The sequence below is a fragment of the Salvelinus fontinalis genome, unplaced genomic scaffold (assembly GCF_029448725.1).
Source record: "Salvelinus fontinalis isolate EN_2023a unplaced genomic scaffold, ASM2944872v1 scaffold_0053, whole genome shotgun sequence".
NCBI classification, from domain to species: domain Eukaryota; kingdom Metazoa; phylum Chordata; class Actinopteri; order Salmoniformes; family Salmonidae; genus Salvelinus; species Salvelinus fontinalis.
This window is the reverse complement of record NW_026600262.1, coordinates 512501-535000: the sequence shown is the minus strand read 5'-3', so window position 1 is coordinate 535000 and position 22500 is coordinate 512501. Positions and strand designations below refer to the sequence as shown.

Below are 22500 nucleotides of genomic sequence, written 5' to 3'. Positions count from 1 at the left end.
CCGAAACAATTTGAACTCCTACTTTTAAAAATCCACCTCTCTAAAAACAAGTCTCTCACTGTTGCCGCCTGCTATAGACCACCCTCTGCCCCCAGCTGTGCTCTGGACACCATATGTGAACTGATTGCCCCCCATCTATCTTCAGAGCTTGTGCTGCTAGGCGACCTAAATTGGAACATGCTTAACACCCCAGCCATCCTACAATCTAAGCTTGATGCCCTCAATCTCACACAAATTATCAATGAACCTACCAGGTATCACCCCAATTCCGTAAACACGGGTACCCTCATAGACATCATCCTAACCAACTTGCCCTCCAAATACACCTCTGCTGTTTTCAACCAAGATCTCAGCGATCACTGCCTCATTGCCTGCATCCGTAATGGGTCAGCGATCAAACGACCTCCACTCATCACTGTCAAACGCTCCCTGAAACACTTCAGCGAGCAGGCCTTTCTAATCGACCTGGCCGAGGTATCCTGGAAGGATATTGATCTCATCCCGTCAGTAGAGGATGCCTGGATATTTTTTTAAAATGCCTTCCTCACCATCTTGAATAAGCATGCCCCATTCAAGAAATTTAGAACCAGGAACAGATATAGCCCTTGGTTCTCTCCTGACCTGACTGCCCTTAACCAACAGAAAAACATCCTATGGCGTTCTGCATTAGCATCGAACAGCCCCCGTGATATGCAACTTTTCAGGGAAGCTAGAAACCAGCATACACAGGCAGTTAGAAAAGCCAAGGCTAGCTTTTTCAAGCAGAAATTTGCTTCCTGCAACACAAACTCAAACAAGTTCTGGGACACTGTAAAGTCCATGGAGAATAAGAACACCTCCTCCCAGCTTCCAAATGCACTGAAGATAGGAAATACTGTCACCACCGACAAATCCATTATAATTGAGAATTTCAATAAGCATTTTTCTACGGCTGGCCATGCTTTCCACCTGGCTACCCCTACCCCGGTCAACAGCACTGCCCTCCCCTCTGCTACTCGCCCAAGCCTTCCCCATTTCTCTTTCTCCCAAATACAGTCAGCTGATGTTCTGAAAGAGCTGCAAAATCTGGACCCTTACAAATCAGCCGGGCTAGATAATCTGGACCCTTTCTTTCTAAAACTATCTGCTGAAATTGTTGCCACCCCTATTGCCAGCCTTTTCAACCTCTCTTTCGTGTCGTCTGAGATTCCCAAAGATTGGAAAGCAGCTGCGGTTATCCCCCTCTTCAAAGGGGGAGACACTCTAGAACCAAACTGCTACAGACCTATATCTATCCTACCCTGCCTTTCTAAGGTCTTCGAAAGCCAAGTCAACAAACAGATTACCGACCATCTCGAATCCCACCATACCTTCTCCGCTATGCAATCTGGTTTCAGAGCTGGTCATGGGTGCACCTCAGCCACGCTCAAGGTCCTAAACGATATCTTAACCGCTATCGATAGGAAACAGTACTGTGCAGCCATATTCATTGACCTGGCCAAGGCTTTTGACTCTGTCAATCACCACATCCTCATCGGCAGACTCGACAGCCTTGGTTTCTCTAATGATTGCCTCGCCTGGTTCACCAACTACTTCTCTGATCGAGTTCAGTGTGTCAAATCGGAGGGTCTGTTGTCCGGACCTCTGGCAGTCTCTATGGGGGTGCCACAGGGTTCAATTCTTGGACCGACTCTCTTCTCTGTATACATCAATGATGTCGCTCTTGCTGCTGGTGAGTCTCTGATCCACCTCTACGCAGACGACACTATTCTGTATACTTCTGGCCCTTCTCTTGACACTGTGTTAACAACCCTCCAGGCGAGCTTCAATGCCATACAACTTTCCTTCCGTGGCCTCCAATTGCTCTTAAATACAAGTAAAACTAAATGCATGCTCTTCAACCGATCGCTGCCTGCTCCTGCCCGCCTGTCCAACATCAATACTTTGGACGGCTCTGACTTAGAATATGTGGACAACTACAAATACCTAGGTGTCTGGTTAGACTGTAAACTCTCCTTCCAGACTCACATCAAGCATCTCCAATCCAAAGTTAAATCTAGAATCGGCTTCCTATTCCGCAACAAAGCATCCTTCACTCATGCTGCCAAACATACCCTTGTAAAACTGACCATCCTACCAATCCTCGACTTCGGTGATGTCATTTACAAAATAGCCTCCAAAACCCTACTCAATAAATTGGATGCAGTCTATCACAGTGCCATCCGTTTTGTCACCAAAGCCCCATATACTACCCACCACTGCGACCTGTACGCTCTCGTTGGCTGGCCCTCGCTTCACACTCGTCGCCAAACCCACTGGCTCCAGGTCATCTACAAGACCCTGCTAGGTAAAGTCCCCCCTTATCTCAGCTCGCTGGTCACCATAGCAACGCCCACCCGTAGCACGCGCTCCAGCAGGTATATCTCTCTGGTCACCCCCAAAACCAATTCTTCCTTTGGCCGCCTCTCTTTCCAGTTCTCTGCTGCCAATGACTGGAACGAACTACAAAAATCTCTGAAACTGGAAACACTTATCTCCCTCACTAGCTTTAAGCACCAGCTGTCAGAGCAGCTCATAGATTACTGCACCTGTACACAGCCCATCTATAATTTAGCCCAAACAACTACCTCTTCACCTACTGTATTTATTTATTTTGCTCCTTTGCACCCCATTATTTCTATCTCTACTTTGCACCTTCTTCCACTGCAAACCAACCATTCCAGTGTTATTTTTTTTACTTGCTATATTGTATTTACTTCGCCACCATGGCCTTTTTATATATTTATTTATTTATATATATATTTTGTTTGCCTTCACCTCCCTTATCTCACCTCACTTGCTCATATTGTATGTAGACTTATTTTCACTGTATTATTGACTGTATGTTTTGTTTTACTCCATGTGTAACTATGTGTTGTTGTATGTGTCGAACTGCTTTGCTTTATCTTGGCCAGGTCGCAATTGTAAATGAGAACGTGTTCTCAATTTGCCTACCTGGTTAAATAAAGGTGAAATAAATAAAAAATAAAAAAATCTGTTTAGATATGGATCTGTCTAGATATGGATCTGTCTAGATATGGATCTGTCTAGATGTGGATCTGTCTAGATATGGATCTGTCTATATGTGGATCTGTCTAGATGTGGATCTGTTTAGATGTCTAGATATGGATCTGTCTAGATGTGGATCTGTCTAGATGTGGATCTGTCTAGATATGGATCTGTCTAGATATGGATCTGTCTAGATGTGGATCTGTCTAGATGTGGATCTGTTTAGATATGGATCTGTCTAGATATGGATCTGTCTAGATGGATCTGTCTAGATATGGATGTGTTTAGATGTGGATCTGTCTAGATGTGGATCTGTCTAGATGTGGATCTGTCTAGATGTGGATCTGTTTAGATGTGGATCTGTATAGATGTGGATCTGTCCAGATGGATCTGTCTAGATGTGGATCTGTCTAGATGTGGATCTGTCTAAATGTGGATCTGTTTAGATATGGATCTGTCTAGATATGGATCTGTCTAGATATGGATCTGTCTAGATGTCTAGATATGGATCTGTCTAGATGTCTAGATATGGATCTGTCTAGATGTGGATCTGTCTAGATGTGGATCTGTCTAGATATGGATCTGTCTATATGTGGATCTGTCTAGATGTGGATCTGTTTAGATGTCTAGATATGGATCTGTCTAGATGTGGATCTGTCTAGATGTGGATCTGTCTAGATATGGATCTGTCTAGATATGGATCTGTCTAGATGTGGATCTGTCTAGATGTGGATCTGTTTAGATATGGATCTGTCTAGATATGGATCTGTCTAGATGGATCTGTCTAGATATGGATGTGTTTAGATGTGGATCTGTCTAGATGTGGATCTGTCTAGATGTGGATCTGTCTAGATGTGGATCTGTTTAGATGTGGATCTGTCTAGATGTGGATCTGTCCAGATGGATCTGTCTAGATGTGGATCTGTCTAGATGTGGATCTGTCTAAATGTGGATCTGTTTAGATATGGATCTGTCTAGATATGGATCTGTCTAGATATGGATCTGTCTAGATGTCTAGATATGGATCTGTCTAGATGTCTAGATATGGATCTGTCTAGATGTGGATCTGTCTAGATGGATCTGTCTAGATGTGGATCTGTCTAGATGGATCTGTCTAGATGTGGATCTGTCTAGATATGGATCTGTCTAGATGGATCTGTCTAGATGGATCTGTCTAGATGTGGATCTGTCTAGATGGATCTGTCTAGATGTGGATCTGTCCAGATGGATCTGTCTAGATGTGGATCTGTCTAGATATGGATCTGTCTAGATGTGGATCTGTCTAGATGTGGATCTGTCTAGATATGGATCTGTCTAGATATGGATCTGTCTAGATATGGATCTGTCTAGATGTGGATCTGTCTAGATGTGGATCTGTCTAGATATGGATCTGTCTAGATGTGGATCTGTCTAGATATGGATCTGTCTAGATGTGGATCTGTCTAGATATGGATCTGTCTAGATGTCTAGATATGGATCTGTCTAGATATGGATCTGTCTAGATGTCTAGATATGGATCTGTCTAGATGTTGATCTGTCTAGTTGTGGATCTGTCTAGATGTGGATCTGTCTAGATGGATCTGTCTAGATATGGATCTGTCTAGATATGGATCTGTTTAGATATGGATCTGTCTAGATGGATCTGTCTAGATATGGATCTGTCTAGATATGGATCTGTCTAGATATGGATCTGTCTAGATATGGATCTGTCTAGATGTGGATCTGTCTAGATGGATCTGTCTAGATGTGGATCTGTCTAGATGGATCTGTCTAGATGTCTAGATATGGATCTGTCTAGATGTCTAGATATGGATCTGTCTAGATGGATCTGTCTAGATATGGATCTGTCTAGATATGGATCTGTCTAGATATGGATCTGTCTAGATATGGATCTGTCTAGATGGATCTGTCTAGATGGATCTGTATAGATATGTGTCTGTCTAGATGTGGATCTGTCTAGATATGTGTCTGTCTAGATGTGGATCTGTCTAGATATGTGTCTGTCTAGATGTGGATCTGTCTAAATGTGGATCTGTTTAGATGTGGATCTGTTTAGATGTGGATCTGTCTAGATGTGGATCTGTCTAGATGTGGATCTGTCTAGATGTGGATCTGTTTAGATGTGGATCTGTCTAGATGTGGATCTGTCCAGATGGATCTGTCTAGATGTGGATCTGTCTAGATGTGGATCTGTCTAAATGTGGATCTGTTTAGATATGGATCTGTCTAGATATGGATCTGTCTAGATGTCTAGATATGGATCTGTCTAGATGTCTAGATATGGATCTGTCTAGATGTGGATCTGTCTAGATGGATCTGTCTAGATGTGGATCTGTCTAGATGGATCTGTCTAGATGTGGATCTGTCTAGATATGGATCTGTCTAGATGGATCTGTCTAGATGGATCTGTCTAGATGTGGATCTGTCTAGATGGATCTGTCTAGATGTGGATCTGTCTAGATATGGATCTGTCTAGATGGATCTGTCTAGATGGATCTGTCTAGATATGGATCTGTCTGATTTGGATCTGTCTAGATGGATCTGTCTAGGTGTGGATCTGTCTAGATGGATCTGTCTAGATGTCTAGATATGGATCTGTCTAGATGTCTAGATATGGATCTGTCTAGATGGATCTGTCTAGATGTGGATCTGTCTAGATGTCTAGATATGGATCTGTCTAGATATGGATCTGTCTAGATGGATCTGTCTAGATGGATCTGTCTAGATGGATCTGTCTAGATATGGATCTGTCTAGATATGGATCTGTCTAGATGGATCTGTCTAGATGGATCTGTCTAGATGGATCTGTCTAGATGGATCTGTCTAGATATGGATCTGTCTAGATGTCTAGATATGGATCTGTCTAGATATGGATCTGTCTAGATGGATCTGTCTAGATATGGATCTGTCTAGATATGGATCTGTCTAGATATGGATCTGTCTAGATGGATCTGTCTAGATATGGATCTGTCTAGATGGATCTGTCTAGATATGGATCTGTCTAGATATGGATCTGTCTAGATGTCTAGATGTGGATCTGTCTAGATATGGATCTGTCTAGATATGGATCTGTCTAGATATGGATCTGTCTAGATGTGGATCTGTCTAGATATGGATCTGTCTAGATGTCTAGATATGGATCTGTCTAGATGTCTAGATGTGGATCTGTATAGATATGGATCTGTCTAGATGTCTAGATGTGGATCTGTCTAGATATGGATCTGTCTAGATATGGATCTGTCTAGATATGGATCTGTCTAGATATGGATCTGTCTAGATATGGATCTGTCTAGATGTGGATCTGTCTAGATATGGATCTGTCTAGATATGGATCTGTCTAGATATAGATCTGTCTAGATATGGATCTGTCTAGATATGGATCTGTCTAGATGTGGATCTGTCTAGATATGGATCTGTCTAGATATGGATCTGTCTAGATATGGATCTGTCTAGATATGGATCTGTCTAGATGTCTAGATGTGGATCTGTCTAGATATGGATCTGTCTAGATATGGATCTGTCTAGATGTGGATCTGTCTAGATGTCTAGATTTGGATCTGTCTAGATGGATCTGTCTAGATATGGATCTGTCTAGATGTCTAGATATGGATCTGTCTAGATGTCTAGATATGGATCTGTCTAGATGTCTAGATGTGGATCTGTCTAGATATGGATCTGTCTAGATATGGATCTGTCTAGATATGGATCTGTCTAGATGTCTAGATGTGGATCTGTCTAGATATGGATCTGTCTAGATATGGATCTGTCTAGATATGGATCTGTCTAGATGTCTAGATGTGGATCTGTATAGATATGGATCTGTCTAGATGTCTAGATGTGGATCTGTCTAGATATGGATCTGTCTAGATATGGATCTGTCTAGATATGGATCTGTCTAGATATGGATCTGTCTAGATATGGATCTGTCTAGATGTGGATCTGTCTAGATATGGATCTGTCTAGATATGGATCTGTCTAGATATAGATCTGTCTAGATATGGATCTGTCTAGATATGGATCTGTCTAGATGTGGATCTGTCTAGATATGGATCTGTCTAGATATGGATCTGTCTAGATATGGATCTGTCTAGATATGGATCTGTCTAGATGTCTAGATGTGGATCTGTCTAGATATGGATCTGTCTAGATATGGATCTGTCTAGATGTGGATCTGTCTAGATGTCTAGATTTGGATCTGTCTAGATGGATCTGTCTAGATATGGATCTGTCTAGATGTCTAGATATGGATCTGTCTAGATGTCTAGATATGGATCTGTCTAGATGTCTAGATGTGGATCTGTCTAGATATGGATCTGTCTAGATATGGATCTGTCTAGATATGGATCTGTCTAGATGTCTAGATGTGGATCTGTCTAGATATGGATCTGTCTAGATATGGATCTGTCTAGATATGGATCTGTCTAGATGTCTAGATTTGGATCTGTCTAGATGGATCTGTCTAGATATGGATCTGTCTAGATGTCTAGATATGGATCTGTCTAGATGTCTAGATATGGATCTGTCTAGATGTCTAGATGTGGATCTGTCTAGATATGGATGTCTAGATATGGATCTGTCCAGATGGATCTGTCTAGATGGATCTGTCTAGATGTGGATCTGTCTAGATGTGGATCTGTCTAGATGGATCTGTCTATATGTGGATCTGTCTAGATATGGATCTGTCTAGATATGGATCTGTATAGATGTGGATCTGTCTAGATATGGATCTGTCTAGATGTGGATCTGTCTAGATGGATATGTCTAGATATGGATCTGTCTAGATGGATCTGTCTAGGTATGGATCTGTCTAGATGTGGATCTGTCTAGATGGATCTGTCTAGATGTGGATCTGTCTAGATGGATCTGTCTAGATGTGGATCTGTCTAGATATGGATCTGTCTAGATATGGATCTGTCTAGATGTGGATCTGTCTAGATGTGGATCTGTCTAGATGGATCTGTCTAGATGTGGATCTGTCTAGATATGGATCTGTCTAGATGGATCTGTCTCGATGGATCTGTCTAGATGTGGATCTGTCTAGATATGGATCTGTCTAGATGTGGATCTGTCTAGATATGGATCTGTCTAGATGTGGATCTGTCTAGATGTCTAGATATGGATCTGTCTAGATGTGGATCTGTCTAGATATGGATCTGTCTAGATGTGGATCTGTCTAGATATGGATCTGTCTAGATGTGGATCTGTCTAGATGTCTAGATATGGATCTGTCTAGATATGGATCTGTCTAGATGTGGATCTGTCTAGATGTGGATCTGTCTAGTTGTGGATCTGTTTAGATATGGATCTGTCTAGATGTGGATCTGTCTAGATGTGGATCTGTCTAGATGTCTAGATATGGATCTGTCTAGATGTGGATCTGTCTAGATATGGATCTGTCTAGATGTGGATCTGTCTAGATATGGATCTGTCTAGATGTGGATCTGTCTAGATGTGGATCTGTCTAGATTTGGATCTGTCTAGAAATGGATCTGTCTAGATGTGGATCTGTCTAGATGTGGATCTGTCTAGATATGGATCTGTCTAGATATGGATCTGTTTAGATATGGATCTGTCTAGATATGGATCTGTCTAGATGTCTAGATATGGATCTGTCTAGATGTCTAGATGTGGATCTGTCTAGATATGGATGTCTAGATATGGATCTGTCCAGATGGATCTGTCTAGATGGATCTGTCTAGATGTGGATCTGTCTAGATGTGGATCTGTCTAGATGGATCTGTCTATATGTGGATCTGTCTAGATATGGATCTGTCTAGATATGGATCTGTATAGATGTGGATCTGTCTAGATATGGATCTGTCTAGATGTGGATCTGTCTAGATGGATCTGTCTATATGTGGATCTGTCTAAATGTGGATCTGTTTAGATGTCTAGATATGGATCTGTCCAGATGGATCTGTCTAGATATGGATCTGTCTAGATATGGATCTGTCTAGATGTGGATCTGTCTAGATGTGGATCTGTCTAGATGTCTAGATATGGATCTGTCTAGATGTGGATCTGTCTAGATGGATCTGTCTAGATATGGATCTGTCTAGATGGATCTGTCTAGGTATGGATCTGTCTAGATGTGGATCTGTCTAGATGGATCTGTCTAGATGTGGATCTGTCTAGATGGATCTGTCTAGATGTGGATCTGTCTAGATATGGATCTGTCTAGATATGGATCTGTCTAGATGTGGATCTGTCTAGATGTGGATCTGTCTAGATGGATCTGTCTAGATGTGGATCTGTCTAGATATGGATCTGTCTAGATGGATCTGTCTAGATGGATCTGTCTAGATGTGGATCTGTCTAGATATGGATCTGTCTAGATGTGGATCTGTCTAGATATGGATCTGTCTAGATGTGGATCTGTCTAGATGTCTAGATATGGATCTGTCTAGATGTGGATCTGTCTAGATATGGATCTGTCTAGATGTGGATCTGTCTAGATATGGATCTGTCTAGATGTGGATCTGTCTAGATGTCTAGATATGGATCTGTCTAGATATGGATCTGTCTAGATGTGGATCTGTCTAGATGTGGATCTGTCTAGTTGTGGATCTGTTTAGATATGGATCTGTCTAGATGTGGATCTGTCTAGATGTGGATCTGTCTAGATGTCTAGATATGGATCTGTCTAGATGTGGATCTGTCTAGATATGGATCTGTCTAGATGTGGATCTGTCTAGATATGGATCTGTCTAGATGTGGATCTGTCTAGATGTGGATCTGTCTAGATTTGGATCTGTCTAGAAATGGATCTGTCTAGATGTGGATCTGTCTAGATGTGGATCTGTCTAGATATGGATCTGTCTAGATATGGATCTGTTTAGATATGGATCTGTCTAGATATGGATCTGTCTAGATGTCTAGATGTGGATCTGTCTAGATGTGGATCTGTCTAGATATGGATCTGTCTAGATATGGATCTGTCTAGATATGGATCTGTCTAGATATGGATCTGTCTAGATGTCTAGATATGGATCTGTCTAGATGTGGATCTGTCTAGATATGGATCTGTCTAGATGTGGATCTGTCTAGATGTCTAGATATGGATCTGTTTAGATATGGATCTGTCTAGATGTGGATCTGTCTAGATATGGATCTGTCTAGATGTCTAGATATGGATCTGTCTAGATGTGGATCTGTCTAGATATGGATCTGTCTAGATGTGGATCTGTCTAGATATGGATCTGTCTAGATGTGGATCTGTCTAGATGTGGATCTGTCTAGATTTGGATCTGTCTAGATGTGGATCTGTCTAGATGGATCTGTCTAGATATGGATCTGTTTAGATATGGATCTGTTTAGATATGGATCTGTCTAGATATGGATCTGTCTAGATGTCTAGATATGGATCTGTCTAGATGTGGATCTGTCTAGATGTGGATCTGTCTAGATATGGATCTGTCTAGATATGGATCTGTCTAGATATGGATCTGTCTAGATATGGATCTGTCTAGATGTCTAGATATGGATCTGTCTAGATGTGGATCTGTCTAGATGTGGATCTGTCTAGATATGGATCTGTCTAGATGTGGATCTGTCTAGATGTCTAGATATGGATCTGTCTAGATATGGATCTGTCTAGATATGGATCTGTCTAGATATGGATCTGTCTAGATGTCTAGATATGGATCTGTCTAGATGTGGATCTGTCTAGATGTGGATCTGTCTAGATGTGGATCTGTCTAGATGTGGATCTGTCTAGATGTGGATCTGTCTAGATGTGGATCTGTCTAGATGTGGATCTGTCTAGATATGGATCTGTCTAGATGGATCTGTCTAGATGTGGATCTGTCTAGATGTGGATCTGTCTAGATGTGGATCTGTCTAGATATGGATCTGTCTAGATGTGGATCTGTCTAGATGTCTAGATATGGATCTGTCTAGATATGGATCTGTCTAGATATGGATCTGTCTAGATATGGATCTGTCTAGATGTCTAGATATGGATCTGTCTAGATGTGGATCTGTCTAGATGTGGATCTGTCTAGATGTGGATCTGTCTAGATGTGGATCTGTCTAGATGTGGATCTGTCTAGATATGGATCTGTCTAGATATGGATCTGTCTAGATGGATCTGTCTAGATGTGGATCTGTCTAGATGTGGATCTGTCTAGATGTGGATCTGTCTAGATATGGATCTGTCTAGATGTGGATCTGTCTAGATATGCATTATATTGTATATGCATGCAGCCAGGCTGATCCCTAAAGATAGACGGTATTATTTGAAAAGGTCCCCAGAACGTTGGAAAATGGCGTCCTCGTTGCTCACAAAAGAGAGAATAAGGAAAGTCCTGCCCTGGGAACCAGAGCCATGTTTTGTAGACTACTGCACCACTGCCAATCACAATGCTTTAGCAAGCTGCGAGAACACTTACTGATTCTCTATGGTAATAGGGCGTCATTTTTTATTATTTTGTTGTAAGCCTTTCCCAAATCATAGCCATTTTATAAAAACAAGTTATTTAACTAGGCAGGAAATTACAAATTCTTATTTACAATGACGGTCTACCAAAAGGTCTGCTGTGGGGACGGGGGCTGGGATTAAAATAAAAAATATAGGACGAAACACACATCACGACAAGAGAGACATCACAACACGACATAAAGAGAGACCTAAGACAACAGCACATGGCAGCATCACATGACATCAACACGGCAGCAGCACAACATGGTAGCAGCACAAAACATGGTACTATAACGACACAGGGCGAGACCCAGATGCAGATGGTTCGAGTACAAGGGGCAGGCAATAGGCAGGTCGAGGACAGGCAGAAGTTCATTAACCAGGTCAGAGTCCGAAAGGTACAGGGCGGCAGGCAGGCTCGAGGTCAGGGCAGGCTGAAAGGGTCAGAACCGGGAGGGCAAGTAAACAGAGACTAGGAAAAACAGGAGCAAGGAAAAACACGCTGGTTGGCTTGACGAGACGAGGCGAACTGGCAGCCGACAAACAGAGAACACAGGTGTAAATGCACTGGGGATAATGGGGAAGATGGGCCGCACCTGGAGGGGGGTGGAGACAAGCACAACGACAGGTGAAACAGATCAGGGTGTGACAGGTACAAACATTATTGGACACAGAGAAACAGCACAAAGGCAAAGAAGGTAGAGACAACAGTACATCACGTGAAGCAGCCACAACTGTCAGTATCTTCTTTGAATGAAGAGATGGAGATAAAACTGTCCAGTTTGAGTGTTTGTTGCAGCTCGTTCCAGTCGCTAGCTGCAGCGAACTGAAAAGAGGAGCGACCCAGGGATGTGTGTGCTTTGGGGACCTTTAACAGAATGTGACTGGCAGAACGGGTGTTGTACGTGGAGGATGAGGGCTGCAGTAGATATCTCAGATAGGAGGGAGTGAGGCCTAAGAGGGTTTTATAAATAAGCATCAACCAGTGGGTCTTGCGACAGGTATACAGAGATGAACAGTTTACAGAGGAGTATAGAGTGCAGTGATGTGTCCTATAAGGAGCATTGGTGGAAAATCTGATGGCCGAATGGTAAAGAACATCTAGCTGCTCGAGAGCACCCTTACCTGCCAATCTATAAATTATGTTTCCGTAATCTAGCATGGGTAGGATGGTCATCTGAATCAGGGTCCGTTTGGCAGCTGGGGTGAAAGAGGAACGATTACAATAGAGGAAACAAAAATTCTAGATTTAAACTTAGCCTGCTGCTATGATATGTGCTGAGAGAAGTTTTTTTTATGACATTTGAATGTGCATCAGATGGTAACAAGATCATATTGTACAGCGATTCAATCAGGTAACATAAACACAAAGCCAGCGAGAGGTGGTTAGAATAGAATGGGAAGACGTGTAACCAGTAGAGAGTCAGAGTCCCGAGTGTGGGAACAAACATCGTCTGTCCCACGGTTGGGTAAACAGCAAGTTCATAGTCAACAAAGCACGCCGGAGTCATGCGGCAAATAGCATAAATAACAAGAAAAAAATATAACGACTTGCCAAAAGAGTCACTCGTCCCAATGAGATAACTTGAGAGAGTAGCTCTCTGAGTCCAGTCGGCTATAAAAGTCTGAGATAAAAATCAATAAATAGTAGGCCTATACTAGTTAAAGAGTTTCTGAGGAAGCTCACATAATAAGCTTCACAAGTTAACTAGCCTACCTAAAATTCCAATCAGTCAAAAGTCTGCAAAGTGTGCGAACCAAGTGGTATTAACCCTTTAACCATGCAAAATTAATGACTACGTTTAAGTGTCAAAAACAGAAGCATAATATGTTGAAATTCGAAGGGAAACTGTGAAATCTTCTTGATGTACGATGGATGACGTCTGGTCCATGTTGTGTCACATGATGTGTGTTACGTGTTGTATGTCACATGTTGTATGCCATGTGTTGTATGTCACATGTTGTATGTCACATGTTGTATGCCATGTGTTGTATGTCACATGTTGTATGCCATGTGTTGTATGTAACATGTTGTATGTCAACGCAAGCAGCAAGCAATGCAGGTGTAGAAGCACGGTGGCTAGGAAAAACTCCCTAGAAAGGCAGGAACCTAGGAAGAAACCTAGAGAGGAACCAGGCTATGAGGGGTGGCCAGTCCTCTTCTGGCTGTGCCGGGTGGAGATTATAACAGAACATGGCCAAGATGTGTTATATGTTATTTAGGGAGGTCAGTACAATAATGTTATATAACCAGCTGTCATGGAGCCATGCTGTCATAACCTCCTGGATTAACTGGGGTCAGTGGTGTTCCAACCTGCTGTCATGGAGCCATGCTGTCATAACGTCCTGGATTAACTGGGTCAGTGGTGTTCCAACCTGCTGTCATGGAGCCATGCTGTCATAACCTCCTGGATTAACTGGGTCAGTGGTCCTCCAACCTGCTGTCATGGAGCCATGCTGTCATAACGTCCTGGATTAACTGGGTCAGTGGTGTTCCAACCAGCTGTCATGGAGCCATGCTGTCATAACGTCCTAGATTAACTGGGTCAGTGGTCCTCCAACCTGCTGTCATGGAGCCATGCTGTCATAACGTCCTGGATTAACTGGGGTCAGTGGTGTTCCAACCTGCTGTCATGGAGCCATGCTGTCATAACGTCCTGGATTAACTGGGTCAGTGGTGTTCCAACCTGCTGTCATGGAGCCATGCTGTCATAACGTCCTGGATTAACTGGGGTCAGTGGTGTTCCAACCAGCTGTCATGGAGCCATGCTGTCATAACGTCCTGGATTAACTGGGTCAGTGGTGTTCCAACCTGCTGTCATGGAGCCATGCTGTCATAACGTCCTGGATTAACTGGGTCAGTGGTGTTCCAACCAGCTGTCATGGAGCCATGCTGTCATAACGTCCTGGATTAACTGGGTCAGTGGTCCTCCAACCTGCTGTCATGGAGCCATGCTGTCATAACGTCCTGGATTAACTGGGTCAGTGGTGTTCCAACCTGCTGTCATGGAGCCATGCTGTCATAACGTCCTGGATTAACTGGGGTCAGTGGTGTTCCAACCTGCTGTCATGGAGCCATGCTGTCATAACCTCCTGGATTAACTGGGTCAGTGGTCCTCCAACCTGTTGTCATGGAGCCATGCTGTCATAACGTCCTGGATTAACTGGGTCAGTGGTGTTCCAACCTGCTGTCATGGAGCCATGCTGTCATAACGTCCTGGATTAACTGGGTCAGTGGTGTTCCAACCTGCTGTCATGGAGCCATGCTGTCATAACGTCCTGGATTAACTGGGTCAGTGGTCCTCCAACCAGCTGTCATGGAGCCATGCTGTCATAACGTCCTGGATTAACTGGGTCAGTGGTGTTCCAACCAGCTGTCATGGAGCCATGCTGTCATAACGTCCTGGATTAACTGGGTCAGTGGTCCTCCAACCTGCTGTCATGGAGCCATGCTGTCATAACGTCCTGGATTAACTGGGTCAGTGGTGTTCCAACCTGCTGTCATGGAGCCATGCTGTCATAACGTCCTGGATTAACTGGGTCAGTGGTGTTCCAACCTGCTGTCATGGAGCCATGCTGTCATAACGTCCTGGATTAACTGGGGTCAGTGGTGTTCCAACCTGCTGTCATGGAGCCATGCTGTCATAACGTCCTGGATTAACTGGGGTCAGTGGTGTTCCAACCAGCTGTCATGGAGCCATGCTGTCATAACGTCCTGGATTAACTGGGTCAGTGGTGTTCCAACCAGCTGTCATGGAGCCATGCTGTCATAACGTCCTGGATTAACTGGGTCAGTGGTGTTCCAACCAGCTGTCATGGAGCCATGCTGTCATAACGTCCTGGATTAACTGGGTCAGTGGTGTTCCAACCTGCTGTCATGGAGCCATGCTGTCATAACGTCCTGGATTAACTGGGTCAGTGGTCCTCCAACCTGCTGTCATGGAGCCATGCTGTCATAACGTCCTGGATTAACTGGGGTCAGTGGTGTTCCAACCAGCTGTCATGGAGCCATGCTGTCATAACGTCCTGGATTAACTGGGTCAGTGGTGTTCCAACCTGCTGTCATGGAGCCATGCTGTCATAACGTCCTGGATTAACTGGGTCAGTGGTGTTCCAACCTGCTGTCATGGAGCCATGCTGTCATAACGTCCTGGATTAACTGGGGTCAGTGGTCCTCCAACCTGCTGTCATGGAGCCATGCTGTCATAACGTCCTGGATTAACTGGGTCAGTGGTGTTCCAACCTGCTGTCATGGAGCCATGATGTCATAACGTCCTGGATTAACTGGGTCAGTGGTGTTCCAACCTGCTGTCATGGAGCCATGCTGTCATAACGTCCTGGATTAACTGGGTCAGTGGTGTTCCAACCTGCTGTCATGGAGCCATGCTGTCATAACGTCCTGGATTAACTGGGTCAGTGGTGTTCCAACCAGCTGTCATGGAGCCATGCTGTCATAACGTCCTGGATTAACTGGGTCAGTGGTCCTCCAACCAGCTGTCATGGAGCCATGCTGTCATAACGTCCTGGATTAACTGGGTCAGTGGTGTTCCAACCTGCTGTCATGGAGCCATGCTGTCATAACGTCCTGGATTAACTGGGTCAGTGGTGTTCCAACCTGCTGTCATGGAGCCATGCTGTCATAACGTCCTGGATTAACTGGGTCAGTGGTCCTCCAACCAGCTGTCATGGAGCCATGCTGTCATAACGTCCTGGATTAACTGGGTCAGTGGTGTTCCAACCTGCTGTCATGGAGCCATGCTGTCATAACGTCCTGGATTAACTGGGGTCAGTGGTGTTCCAACCTGCTGTCATGGAGCCATGCTGTCATAACGTCCTAGATTAACTGGGGTCAGTGGTCCTCCAACCAGCTGTCATGGAGCCATGCTGTCATAACGTCCTGGATTAACTGGGTCAGTGGTGTTCCAACCAGCTGTCATGGAGCCATGCTGTCATAACGTCCTGGATTAACTGGGTCAGTGGTGTTCCAACCTGCTGTCATGGAGCCATGCTGTCATAACCTCCTGGATTAACTGGGTCAGTGGTGTTCCAACCTGCTGTCATGGAGCCATGCTGTCATAACGTCCTGGATTAACTGGGTCAGTGGTGTTCCAACCAGCTGTCATGGAGCCATGCTGTCATAACGTCCTGGATTAACTGGGTCAGTGGTCCTCCAACCTGCTGTCATGGAGCCATGCTGTCATAACGTCCTGGATTAACTGGGTCAGTGGTCCTCCAACCTGCTGTCATGGAGCCATGCTGTCATAACGTCCTGGATTAACTGGGGTCAGTGGTGTTCCAACCTGCTGTCATGGAGCCATGCTGTCATAACGTCCTGGATTAACTGGGGTCAGTGGTCCTCCAACCAGCTGTCATGGAGCCATGCTGTCATAACGTCCTAGATTAACTGGGTCAGTGGTCCTCCAACCTGCTGTCATGGAGCCATGCTGTCATAACGTCCTGGATTAACTGGGTCAGTGGTGTTCCAACCTGCTGTCATGGAGCCATGCTGTCATAACGTCCTGGATTAACTGGGTCAGTGGTGTTCCAACCAGCTGTCATGGAGCCATGCTGTCATAACGTCCTGGATTAACTGGGTCAGTGGTGTTCCAACCAGCTGTCATGGAGCCATGCTGTCATAACGTCCTGGATTAACTGGGGTCAGTGGTGTTCCAACCTGTTGTCATGGAGCCATGCTGTCATAACGTCCTGGATTAACTGGGTCAGTGGTCCTCCAACCTGCTGTCATGGAGCCATGCTGTCATAACCTCCTGGATTAACTGGGTCAGTGGTCCTCCAACCTGCTGTCATGGAGCCATGCTGTCATAACCTCCTGGATTAACTGGGTCAGTGGTGTTCCAACCTGCTGTCATGGAGCCATGCTGTCATAACGTCCTGGATTAACTGGGTCAGTGGTGTTCCAACCTGCTGTCATGGAGCCATGCTGTCATAACGTCCTGGATTAACTGGGGTCAGTGGTGTTCCAACCTGCTGTCATGGAGCCATGCTGTCATAACGTCCTGGATTAACTGGGTCAGTGGTCCTCCAACCTGCTGTCATGGAGACCACTCTGGACAGGCACAGTGTCTCTGTATGGGACATTAAACCATGGAGACCACTCTGGACAGGCACAGTGTCTCTGTATGGGAAATTAAACCATGGAGACCACTCTGGACAGGCACAGTGTCTCTGTATGGAACATTAAACCATTGAGACCACTCTGGACAGGCACAGTGTCTCTGTATGGGACATTAAACCATGGAGACCACTCTGGACAGGCACTGTGTCTCTGTATGGGACATTAAACCATGGAGACCACTGTGGACAGGCACAGTGTCTCTGTATGGGACATTAAACCATGGAGACCACTCTGGACAGGCACAGTGTCTCTGTATGGGACATTAAACAACTGGAGGGACACACGCAAGTAGACACGTACACAAACACGTACACAGAGACACACTGATGTTAAATGAGGCATGTTGAGATGGTTAGGACCAGAGTTAGGGTGAAGGGGTTACTATGGTTACAGTGCTTACTATGGTTACCGTGGTTGTGGCTTGAGTTTATGGCTGGATTAACCATCTCAGGGGAACCAGTTCTGGCTACCGCTGTGGTTACAGTGTGTGTGTGTGTGTGTGTGCGTGCGTGCGTGCGTGCGTGCGTGCGTGTGTGCGTGCGTGTGCGTGCGTGTGTGTGCGTGTGTGCGTGCTTGTGTAACTGCATGTGTGTAGATTTCGGTCTCAGCAACACTCTGAAGGTAGAGAGAGAGTCTGCTGAGCTGCTGAACACCCAGTGTGGAAGCCCAGCCTATGCCGCGCCCGAGCTGCTCGCCCACAGCAAGTATGGACCCAAGGTCGACGTCTGGTCCGTGTGAGTAATGTGTTCTATGTCACATGCTATATGTCACCTGTTGTATGTCACGTGTTGTATGTCACATGTTTTATGTCACATGTTGTATGTCACATGTTGTATGTCACATGTTGTCTACCATGTGTTGTATGTCAAATGTTGTACATAACATGTTGTATGTCACATGTTGTATGACACATGTTGTATGTCACATGTTGTATGCCATGTGTTGTATGTCATATGTTGTATGTCACATGTTGTATGTCATATGTTGTATGTCATGTGTTGTATGTCATATGTTGTATGTCACATGTTGTATGTCATATGTTGTATGTCACATGTTGTATGTCACATGTTGCATGTCACATGTTGTATGTCACATGGTGTATGCCATGTGTTGTATGTCACATGTCACATGTTGTATGTCAAATGGTGTATTCCATGTGTTGTATGTCACATGTTGTATGTCACATGTTGTATGGCACATGTTGTATGGCACATGTTGTGTGCCATGTGTTGTATGCCATCTGTTGTATGTCATATGTTGTATGTCACATGTTTTATGTCACATGTTGTATACCATATGTTGTATGTCATATGTTGTATGTCCCATGTTGTATGCCTTTAGTTTTATGTCCCATGTTGTATGTCACATTATGTATGTCACATGTTGTATGCCATCTGTTGTATGTCACATGTTGTATGTCACATGTTTTATGCCCTATGTTGTATGTCCCATGTTGTATGTCACATGTTGTATGCCATGTGTTGTATGTCACATGTTGTATGTCACATGTTGTATGTCACATGTTGTATGTCACATGTTTTATGCCCTATGTTGTATGTCACATGTTGTATGTCACATGTTGTATGTCACATGTTTTATGCCCTATGTTGTATGTCACATGTTGTATGTCACATGTTGTATGTCACATGTTTTATGTCCCATGTTGTATGTCACATGTTGTATGCCATGTGTTGTATGTCACATGTTTTATGTCACATGTTTTTTGTCACATGTGGTATGTGGTATCTCCCATGTTGTATAGTATGGTGATTAATGTTACTATGTATTAATACCAGCACGTCAGTATGCTGACAATGTGTTAAATTATCTATAAATTAGGGCTGTGAAGATGTTTGCCATGCAGACTAGTATGTTGTATGTTATATGTTGTATGTTATTTAGGGTGTCAGTCCTAGAATGTTATATGTTATTTAGGGGGTCAGTACTAGAATGTTATTTAGGGGGTCAGTACTAGAATGTTATATGTGATTTAGGGGTCAGTTCTAGAATGTTATTTGGGGGTCAGTACTAGAATGTTATTTAGGGTGTCAGTACTAGAATGATATTTAGGGGGTCAGTACTAGAATGTTATATGTTATTTAGGGGGTCAGTACTAGAATGTTATTTAGGGGTCAGTACTAGAATGTTATATGTTATTTGGCGGTCAGTACTAGAATGTTATTTAGGGTGTCAGTACTAGAATGTTATATGTTATTTAGGGGGTCAGTACTAGAATGTTATATGTTATTTAGGGGGTCAGTAATAGAATGTTATTTAGGGGTCAGTACTAGAATGTTATATGTTATTTAGGGGGTCAGTACTAGAATGTTATTTAGGGGTCAGTACTAGAATGTTATATGTTATTTAGGGGGTCAGTACTAGAATGTTATTTAGGGGTCAGTACTAGAATGTTATTTAGGGGGTCAGTACTAGAATGTTATATGTTATTTAGGGGTCAGTACTAGAATGTTATTTAGGGGGTCAGTACTAGAATGTTATATGTTATTTAGGGGGTCAGTACTAGAATGTTATTTAGGGGGTCAGTACTAGAATGTTATTTAGGGGGTCAGTACTAGAATGTTATATGTTATTTAGGGGTCAGTACTAGAATGTTATTTAGGGGGTCAGTACTAGAATGTTATATGTTATTTAGGGGTCAGTACTAGAATGTTATTTAGGGGGTCAGTACTAGAATGTTATTTAGGGGGTCAGTACTAGAATGTTATATGTTATTTTGGGGTCAGTACTAGAATGTTATTTAGGGGTCAGTACTAGAATGTTATTTAGGGGGTCAGTACTAGAATGTTATATGTTATTTAGAGGTCAGTACTAGAATGTTATTTAGTGGTCAGTACTAGAATGTTATATGTTATTTAGGGGGTCAGTACTAGAATGTTATATGTTATATAGGGGGTCAGTACTAGAATGTTATATGTTATTTAGGGGGTCAGTACTAGAATGTTATTTAGGGGGTCAGTACTAGAATGTTATTTAGGGGGTCAGTACTAGAATGTTATTTAAGGGGTCAGTACTAGAATGTTATATGTTATTTAGGGGGTCAGTACTAGAATGTTATATGTTATTTAGGGGGTCAGTACTAGAATGATATATGTTATTTAGGGGGTCAGTACTAGAATGTTATTTAGGGGGTCAGTACTAGAATGTTATATGTTATTTAGGGGTCAGTACTAGAATGTTATATGTTATTTAGGGGGTCAGTACTAGAATGTTATATGTTATTTAGGGGTCAGTACTAGAATGTTATTTAGGGGGTCAGTACTAGAATGTTATATGTTATTTAGGGGTCAGTACTAGAATGTTATTTAGGGGGTCAGTACTGGAATGTTATTTGTTATTTAGGGGTCAGTACTAGAATGTTATATGTTATTTAGGGGGTCAGTAATAGAATGTTATTTAGGGGGTCAGTACTAGAATATTATATGTTATTTAGGGGGTCAGTACTAGAATGCTATTTAGGGGGTCAGTACTAGAATGTTATTTAGGGGGTCAGTACTAGAATGTTATATGTTATTTAGGGGTCAGTACTAGAATGTTATTTAGGGGGTCAGTACTAGAATGTTATATGTTATTTAGGGGTCAGTACTAGAATGTTATTTAGGGGGTCAGTACTAGAATGTTATTTAGGGGGTCAGTACTAGAATGTTATATGTTATTTTGGGGTCAGTACTAGAATGTTATTTAGGGGTCAGTACTAGAATGTTATTTAGGGGGTCAGTACTAGAATGTTATATGTTATTTAGAGGTCAGTACTTGAATGTTATTTAGTGGTCAGTACTAGAATGTTATATGTTATTTAGGGGGTCAGTACTAGAATGTTATATGTTATATAGGGGGTCAGTACTAGAATGTTATATGTTATTTAGGGGGTCAGTACTAGAATGTTATTTAGGGGGTCAGTACTAGAATGTTATTTAGGGGGTCAGTACTAGAATGTTATTTAAGGGGTCAGTAATAGAATGTTATATGTTATTTAGGGGGTCAGTACTAGAATGTTATATGTTATTTAGGGGGTCAGTACTAGAACGTTATATGTTATTTAGGGGGTCAGTACTAGAATGTTATTTAGGGGGTCAGTACTAGAATGTTATATGTTATTTAGGGGTAAGTACTAGAATGTTATATGTTATTTAGGGGGTCAGTACTAGAATGTTATATGTTATTTAGGGGTCAGTACTAGAATGTTATTTAGGGGGTCAGTACTAGAATGTTATATGTTATTTAGGGGTCAGTACTAGAATGTTATTTAGGGGGTCAGTACTGGAATGTTATATGTTATTTAGGGGTCAGTACTAGAATGTTATATGTTATTTAGGGGGTCAGTAATAGAATGTTATTTAGGGGGTCAGTACTAGAATGTTATATGTTATTTAGGGTTTCAGTACTAGAATGCTATTTAGGGGGTCAGTACTAGACTGTTATTTAGGGGGTCAGTACTAGAATGTTATATGTTATTTAGGGGGTCAGTACTAGAATGTTATTTAGGGGGTCAGTACTAGAATGTTATTTAGGGGTAAGTACTAGAATGTTATTTAGGGGGTCAGTACTAGAATGTTATTTAGGGGGTCAGTACTAGAATGTTATTTAGGGGTCAGTACTAGAATGTTATTTAGGGGGTCAGTACTAGAATGTTATTTTGGGGGTCAGTACTAGAATGTTATATGTTATTTAGGGGGTCAGTACTAGAATGTTATTTAGGGGTCAGTACTAGAATGTTATATGTTATTTAGGGGGTCAGTACTAGAATGTTATATGTTATTTAGGGGGTCAGTACTAGAATGTTATTTAGGGGTCAGTACTAGAATGTTATTTAGGGGGTCAGTACTAGAATGTTATATGTTATTTAGGGGTCAGTACTAGAATGTTATTTAGGGGGTCAGTACTAGAATGTTATATGTTA

At 42.8% G+C, this 22500-nt stretch overlaps 1 protein-coding gene across 1 annotated transcript in view; it reads left to right on the top strand.

Annotated features, from left to right (window-relative positions):
• Positions 1-22500, top strand: part of LOC129842569 (uncharacterized) — a 53250-nt gene that overhangs the window by 16702 nt on the left and 14048 nt on the right. Inside the window, exon 5 of the mRNA XM_055911178.1 lies at positions 18178-18316. Within this exon, the coding sequence (XP_055767153.1) occupies positions 18178-18316 (139 nt within the window). The remainder of the gene's footprint in view (positions 1-18177; positions 18317-22500) is intronic.